The following is an 8598-nucleotide window of genomic DNA, read 5'->3' as shown; positions in this document are numbered from 1 at the left end:
TAAGGCTGCTATGAACATAGTGGAGCATGTGTCCTTCTTACTGGTTGGGACATCTTCTGGATATATGCCCAGGAGAGGTATTGTGGGATCCTCCAGTAGTACTATGTCCAATTTTCTGAGGAACCGCCAGACTGATTTCCAGAGTGGTTGTACAAGCTTGCAATCCAAGTGGCCTTTTCTACACTGATCTTTTTGTGGGAGCAGGGAGTGTATGTTTAATGCCACATGAGAAGGAGGAAAGAGATACTTCCCAACATTCCAGGGGAAAGCTTTTGGGAACAGGAATAGAGATGGGGGTGAGAACCCCGGGCAGTGGGAGGGGCAGGAAGAGGCACGAGGTAGCAGAACCATGGCTGTGTCAAGCAAAGGGCAAAGTCTGTAGAGGGAATCAGGTGTCTCAGGAAAAACGAACAGAAGCTAATTCTGTCTGGAAATGCCATGATGAAATCTGATACTGTGCATGCTAGTTTAAATTTTTTGAAAAGGTATATTTGGGAACATATTCCAGTGTTAATGACTTAACCAAGCCATGTTCACCATGTGGGGGTGGCAGAACCCCTTCTGGGTGGAAATCAAGGAGTCCAGAGACTCATACTCCAACCCTCTGTCACAGGTCCTGAGGAGGCTGTTCTGAGGCTGGCCTTGGCTCTGGGCTCACTCGGCTCTGGTTTGGCCTGAGTGGACTTGCTACCACCTCCCTGTTTCAAGGCCACAGGATGGCCTTCACCTCAACCCACTCTTTCTTGGCAGCTTTTGGGATATATATATATATATATATATATATATATATATATATATATATATATATGGACAGAGCTCTGGGTAGGGAGATTCACGAACCATTGAGAAGAGAGGATGAAAGATGTCATTGTTCAGAGTTTAAGGCCATGTGCAAAGTGCCTTTACAAGGAGTTAGCAAACCAAATTTGATGCCAACTGTGCCTCTTGCTAGCCACAGGATGCTATTAAGCCAGTAATCCTATCACCTAGAGAGAGATCCAGGAAGAATGATACCTGCTGTGTTTACTCTACTTTCTGTGAATCTGTAAATCTTGCCAGAGGTTTGAGAGAGTCAGATGAAACAATGGAGGATATTAGGATTTCAAAGCCGTCCTGTATAGTGTGGCCGTCACCAGACATGCTTGGCTAAATATATTCAAGTCCATTTAAATTAAATTAAAAATAAAAACACAAAAAACACAGTTTCTTAGTCACATTGTCTGCATCTGAGTACCCAGCAGCAACTGCGGCCAGTGATGGCATTGTTGTAGCACAAGTCCCTCTACCATGGACACCGTCAGAGCAAGTTCTGTTGAACAACTCGGTTCCAAAGAGGTCCAGGGAGTGATATGAGGATTATAAAGGGTGGAGCATCCTAGAGGTAACAACTGCTATCATAGTTAGGGCTCCTCAAAAAAGGATCAACGAACTTAAAACCAGCAGAGTTAAAATCAAGGATTATTTGGCCAGTCCTGGAAGAACAAATGTATCCCAAAGGTGAGAAATGTAGCTAAGCTTTGGGAGTGTTAGGATCATTTCCTCCTAGACTGTCTGGATCTAAGGGAGTCACTTTCCTTTCTTACTGATTTCTAGGCATCTTGGGCCTGTGTTGATTCTCTGTTTGAACAGTTACTGCGGCAACTACCCCTTCCCCCTACTTCTCTTCCTTTTCCTCGCCTGTTTCTTCTCCTATTCTTCCTCTTTGTCCTCTTCCCCTCTCCTCTTGTTCCCTTCACCTCCACCCCACCTCCTGGCTCTGTAGTCCAGCTCCCTCATCTTCACTCCACATGACCATGAACAGCTTAGGCTGACCACTTTCATCTTACAGATCCAACAGACTCAAACTCCTGCCTGGTTCTCTGTTTGGCCAGCTTGGATTGAGAACTACCTGGTCCCATTGCCCCTATCTGAGGGGACAGAGACAATCTGCGCTTACTCATTAGGAGTAGATATGCAATAGGGTTGAATCACTGACCTCTATGCTACTACCGTAGCACAGGGTCACACAGAGTCGAGCCAGCAAAGAACAAGAGGGTAGCATCTTTTCTTCCTCAGTCATCATTTACGTAATTCACAGTACCAGTGCAGTCCATAGGGCAATAGCTTACCCTCCACATCATATATCGAGTCCCATAAGGACCAAGCATAGCCAGTAATTCAAGGTGGAAATTAAGCCTAAGCCTCTATTAGTTTATAAATGAAATCGGAGCACTCACAAGTTTCCGTTCCTTTTCTGTCTTTAGGAAGGAACATGAGGATCCCTTGGAGCCCATTCAAGAGGACGATGGAAGGAACCATTTAGAGTAAATAGAGTGAAAAGTACAGGCTGCCACACTGGGGCCTGAAGGTTGGCAGTGGAAAAGCCTGCTGGGCTGTGATCTCTCACTCCAAAGTCCCAAGTGCCTTTTTGCTTCCTGCAAAAGGAAGGAAGCCAAGGAGGAGACCATGTCCATTGCCCTGAAGCAAGTGTTCAACAAGGACAAGACCTTCCGGCCCAAGAGGAAGTTTGAACCCGGTACACAGAGATTTGAGCTGCACAAACGGGCTCAGGCGTCCCTCAACTCGGGTGTGGACCTGAGGGCAGCCGTGCAGTTACCCAGTGGGGAGGACCAGAACGACTGGGTGGCTGTGCACGTGGTGGACTTCTTCAATCGCATTAACCTCATCTACGGCACCATCTGTGAGTTCTGCACTGAGCGGACCTGCCCTGTGATGTCAGGGGGCCCCAAATATGAGTACCGGTGGCAGGATGACCTCAAGTATAAGAAACCAACTGCACTGCCCGCTCCCCAGTACATGAATCTGCTTATGGATTGGATTGAAGTCCAGATAAACAATGAGGACATATTTCCAACATGTGTTGGTAAGTGCACGACAGGCTTAGAGATTTGATCTTGTATCTTTTGATTTAAAAAGTTGTTTTGTCCCCTTCCTCCCTGAGCTGAGAAAGTTTGCATAGTGTGAGTCTTACACCATCTTTGAATACTAGATAGCACACATTAGGGCTTCCCTAATCTCTGTCAGCTATATATCTGAAAAAGAAAAAAAAAACTCTGATTGAAATGGTCGGAGGTCATTTCTGGTCTATCTGTGGTTTTGTGGACTGGTAGAGTACACATACCCTGCACTTGGGAGAATTGGGAAGATCGTGATTAGGATCTTCTTGGCTTTCTTAGGGCTAGATTCCAAATCCACACAGCCTGGTGAGCTTTTTAATGTTTGGCAAATTGACATGTAAGGTTGCATTGATTGTGATTCTTGTTGGTATTATTAACCTTTCAAGATTATAATCACAGCACAGGAATCCCTAGATTATTTGGAGCACAAGCACATAGGAGTTCATATCCTGAGGTACTAAGGATCCTGGTATTTGCCTCTCTTTCAGTCACAGGCTATTGCAGTTGGTGGCTATACTGTTGACCCTGGTAACTGCTAGATCAATTAGCAGAACATTAGAAATACAAATTTTGGCTTGTTTTGTGCTATTAGCCATAAAACATAAGGAAGGGTTCAGACTCAGCCTTTCCTGTCTCTTTGAATTGCTAGCTATTGAATTCCCATGTACAAACAGGCAGGTTATGGAATTCGTTGCTTCTTTATATCTGAAGCTAAGTAGGAATGAAAGGGCTCTTGTCTCCATTGCTGTGTCTCCAGTGTTTATCCCCGGAACCTTCATGGGTACTCAGAACCATTTCTGATGAGGGAATACTGTGCTTTTGGGATAAACTAAACATGTGAGTGCACATGACTGCACATGAGTGCACATGAATGCACAGGGGAAGCACATGATGGAGCTTGTTGAAATCACTGTAGGTGGAGAGGTGTTCTCATGTGGAGAAGGGATGTGTGGAAGTAATCAGGCTTATACTAGATAAACACACTCGAGTGAACTGGTGCAACATGGCGCATCTTGAAGTATGCAGGACATAAACCAGTTTGTCAGGATACTGATACTGGCTTTGCCTTAACTTGTCTAGCCCCCTCATGCTTCCCTCTCCTGTGCCTTGTTACCAGGTGAAGTGCGAAGAATTGCCTGGGAGTTTCCCAGCAACTCCCACAGGCAGGCGTTCTGCATCTCCAGAGTGGGAAACCTTTGATTCTTATCTTCCTGCCCTTCTCATATCACTCTTATTGGCTGCTTGTGATGGGAGGAATTTTTTTTCCCCAGAAATCTTATAAGCAACTGTCAATATCATGTGCAGAACCTACAATAACACAGTGATATGACCTCATCCTTCTGGTATTGGCTCCTGGATGCTTTGAACTCTGGGCACTCCTGCCCACTGGCAGTTGCTGTTCCCATGTTGAGCTGCTATCTCAGTACAGCAGCCTTGCATGACCTGAGAGGCAAGGAGGCAACTTCTAGACATCTGTCTGGGGTTACTAAGCATCATGGGTGATTTTACACTTTGTTCTAGGAAGAAGCAGATGTCTTCATATTCCCCATAGGAAAAAAATTGCTTTTATTTCCTAGGTTTTTTTTTTTTTTTAATCATTCTGCATAGAAACTGACTTCTCTGTTTCTTTGCTCCACTGCATTGATGTTTTGAGTAATCTTAATAAGATTTCTCCCTGAGGAAAAAAAAAAATAAGTTTGAGAAATTCTAAGGAAGCTGAATTCTTTCTGCACAGGTTTCTTAGTATGTGCATTTCATGAAATTCCAAGAATGCTTTAAAATGTTTTTTAAATGTATATTTACTTTGTGTGCTGTCTGTATGCGTGTAAGCATGAATTCCAACGTGTGTGTGTGTGTGTGTGTGTGTGTGTGTGTGTGTGTGTGTGTGTGTTGGTCAGACAATTTGGAAGAACTACTTCTCTTCTTCAGCCTCGTGTGTCCCAGGATAGAACCAGGTTATCAGGCTTGAGGGAAAGTACCTTTCCTGCTGGCCCCAAGAAAAGGCTTTTCAGTCTGTGTGTTTCAAAGTTTGAGGTGGCACTTTCTTTCTCTATAAAATATAATCTTTAGCATTTAGCATTTGTTTGTTCGTTTAGATCGGGTCTCTCTCTGTAGCTCTGGCTGTTTGGAACTTGATAGTAGTTAGGCTAGCCTCTAACTCACAGAGATCTACCTGTTCTACTCCTTGGTGTAGCCACCACACCCAGCTAGTATTTTTAATTTTAAAGTTATATTAACCTATATAGATTAGAGTTGTCAAAAGTACCTGGGCCTTCTAATTCAAAATGCAGAGTCTCTGATCATAGATGAGGGATAACAGTATAGTTCAATGGAGGAATACTTGCCTGTCATGGTCAAGGCCCTGGGTTTGGTCCTTTAGCCCTGCCCCCCCCCCAAAAAAATGTATCCTTGGAATGAAATCTCTCATTAGCCCCTGATAACTGCCATTCTACTCTATCCTTAGCTTTTTAGATTCCACATGTGAGATAATATGACATCTGCCTTTGTGTGCCCAGCTCAGTTCATCCATGATTCATACATTTCACGCACATTGTTGAGAGAGACAGAGACAGAGACAGAGAGAGACAGAGAATGTGTGTTGAGATAAACTTCCATGAGTAGGTGAGGCTTACCTGGAACTCCCTATACAGCCCAAGCTGACCTGGACTTCAAGTCAGTCCTGCTTCAGCCTTCCAAGGGAAATGTTCACAAACGTGTTATCACACCTAGCTAAGATGGTCTTTTTTAACACTTGTTTTTATTTATGTGTATGTGTGTGAGACTGCCTGAGTTTATGTGCACCACATGTGTGTAGGAGTCCACAGAGACCAGAAGAAAATGTCATATGCCTAGGAGCTGGAGTTATGGCTGGGTGTGAGCTGCCATGTGGATGCTGGGTAACAGAATCTCAGTACTCTGCAAGAGCAGGAAGGGCTCTTAACCACTGACCTATCTCTCCAACCCCAATTTCCTTCTTTTTAAAGACTGAAAAATATTCTGTTGGGTATATATGCCACATGTTCTCTAATCAAGCATCCGTCTGGATATTCATTGATTAAATATGCACATACAGTAACTTTTCTTTTTTCACTGTCTGTTGGTTGCGTGCATGTCTTCTATTGAGAAATGCCCTCTATATTGCATAGTTTGATGTCAACTAGACACAAACTAGAGTCATCTGAGAAGAGGGTATATCAACTCAGCTATTGTCTCAATTAGATCAGCTGTTGACAAGCCTGTAGGGCATTTTATTAATCAGTGAATGATGCGTGAGGGAAGGGCCCAACCAATTTTAGGTGGTGCCACCCCTGGCCTGGTGGTCCTGAGTTCTACAAGAAAAGAGTCTGAGCAAGCCAGTAAACATCATCTCTCTGCGGTCTCTGCTTCAGCTCAAGCCTCCAGACCCCTGCTCAATTTAAGTCCTTCCATGATGAACAGCAATGTGGAAGTGTATACCAGAAAAACCCTTTCCTCTCCAAGTTGCCTTGGTCTTGGTATTTCCTGTCAGCAGTAGTAACGCTCGCTAGAGCAGAGGTCGGTACAAGGAGAGTGGGGTATTTCTGGAACAAATGTGAGCATCTTGCTTTGGGGAGGATTGTGGAAGGACTTTGGAACTTTGGGCTAGAAAAGCCACTGGGTATTAAGAGCTTAGTGGACTATTCTATAGGAGCTTGCAAGATAAGAATGCTAAGAGCAGTGCAAAAGACAGAAGCTCGGCTTGTGAAGTTTCAGAGGGAAGCAAAGATTGTAATGGGCCATTTATGTAAAGAATATGTGATATTTGGTCAGTTGGAGTGAAATCAGCTGTGATGAACAAGAAGCCAGAAGCACTAAAGTAAAACTTTTGCTTTGCTGGGACAATGGATGCTGGCCAGCATCTAATGGTTAAGAAGAGACCAGTATCACTAAGGTAAAAGACTTCTGGGAAGTGTTTCCTTAGGATCAGTACACAGAAGTTGTGTTCCAGAGGTGGCCAAGGTTGTCCCTTGTTCTGGTTGAACCCCAAACTAAATAGTATAAGAGTCACCCAGGTAGTGCTGGTTTTGAAGGCATGAAGGGGCCATGGAAAACTGCTAAGGTCTGGCACTAAGTGGCCAAGTTGGAGTCCCCGAAAAGAACCCAGGAGAGGCTATTGGTGAAAGTTCAACCGAGTTGCAGCAGAAGACACTAGCATTTTGGAGATGCCAGTACCATGGAATAACCACCAGACACTTGTCTGGTGAATTAAAGCTGGTCTGAGCCTAGAAAATGATCTGTATGTGCTGCAGAAGACAGAGCCCTCCAGATGAGCTCAGAAGATTGTGAGTGGATCCCAGACATTGGACACTTGAGGTTTTTTATACAGTTTGGCTTTGCTTTTGACTTGTTCAGATTGTGACTGTGCCCTGGTTCTCCTCTCTTGAAGTGAGAAAGTATTTAGTTTTTCAATTAATAGGAACCCACAATTTGAGAGACTTTAAACTTCTAAAGTGATTTTGGAGTTTTAGAGACTTTGCACTTTAAAAAAAAAAGAGTCTACGTGAGTCTACATGTCTTAAAGATATTCAAACACTACAGGACTTTTAAAACTTGGAATGTTTTATATCGTGATATTTATTAATGTGTGATTTAGGGGATAAACTAGGAAAGAAAGGTTATGGCTTAACAGTGATGTTTGCGTGTAAAACTGACAATTGTGCTGGTTAGTTTTATGTCAACTCAACACAAGCTGGAGTCATTAGAAAAGACAGAGCCTCAGTTGAGAAAACGACACCATAAGATCTAGCTGTGGGCAAGCCTGTGGGACATTTTCTAAGTTAGTGATCAATGGTGAAGGGCTCAGCCTATTGTAGGTGATGCCAACCCTGGGCTGGTGGTCCTGAGTTCTATGAGAAAGCAGGCTGAGCAAGCGATAGGAGCAAGCTAGCAAGCAGCACCCCTCCATGGCCTCTGCATCACCTCCTGTCTCTTGGTTTCTGCCCTGCCTTCCTTCAATGATGGACTATAATGTGAAAATCTAAGTCAAAATGTTTCCTTCCTCAACTTTCTTTGGGTCATGGTATCATATCATGGCAATGCTAACCCTATCTAGGATACTACTCAGAACTTTTGTCCACTGTTTGAATTGTCTACATACCACTGAATTGTTTGGATTCCTTATGAGCCTTCTGTTTAAAAAGTCACTGGGGAGGCAACATCTTGGGTCCTAAGTCTGTGGCTTGAATTACCAAGCTGGAAAAGGCAAAGGCTAAAGAACTCACCACTAAATTGGGTTAAATATACACTAAGCTTTCTGTACATAAATATAATTACAAATTTTTTTTTAAAAAAAGAGTCCTGCCACTGTGGTATTGTGACCATTTATAATGCTTTTCCTTCCTGAGAAACAACCTGCATCTTACCATAGTATAGTTACCCACACTTTCTCTTTTGCTCATGATTTTTGTATGTTTCCTTTGAGGTCCTCTTGATCAGACATGTGTGAGTGTGTGTGTGTGTGTGTGTCCACGATTGTAGTATAACCTCTCTAAAGCTATAGAATAGGTCCCATCGGAGTGTCTCAGAAATGAGTTCCCAAGCACCATGATGTTGGATGGATTGGTAACTAGAAAGTCATCTGCCACCAGGCGGTGGTGGCGCACGCCTTTAATCCCAGCACTTGGGAGGCAGAGGCAGGTGGATTTCTGAGTTCGAGGCCAGTCTGGTCTACAAAGTGAGTTCC

The 8598-nt window shown here is 43.7% G+C and overlaps 1 protein-coding gene across 4 annotated transcripts in view; it reads left to right on the top strand.

Annotated features, from left to right (window-relative positions):
* Mob3b (MOB kinase activator 3B) overlaps window positions 1-8598 on the top strand; it is a 194867-nt gene that overhangs the window by 71279 nt on the left and 114990 nt on the right. For all 4 annotated transcript variants that reach the window (XM_021159739.2, XM_029476414.1, XM_021159740.2 and 1 more), the window contains exon 2: window positions 2244-2863. In XM_021159739.2, the coding sequence (XP_021015398.1) occupies window positions 2446-2863 (418 nt within the window). In that variant the 5' untranslated portion in view covers window positions 2244-2445. The remainder of the gene's footprint in view (window positions 1-2243; window positions 2864-8598) is intronic.

The sequence above is a fragment of the Mus caroli genome, chromosome 4 (assembly GCF_900094665.2).
Source record: "Mus caroli chromosome 4, CAROLI_EIJ_v1.1, whole genome shotgun sequence".
In the NCBI taxonomy this organism is placed as follows: domain Eukaryota; kingdom Metazoa; phylum Chordata; class Mammalia; order Rodentia; family Muridae; genus Mus; species Mus caroli.
This window is presented reverse-complemented; position numbering and strand designations above follow the sequence as displayed.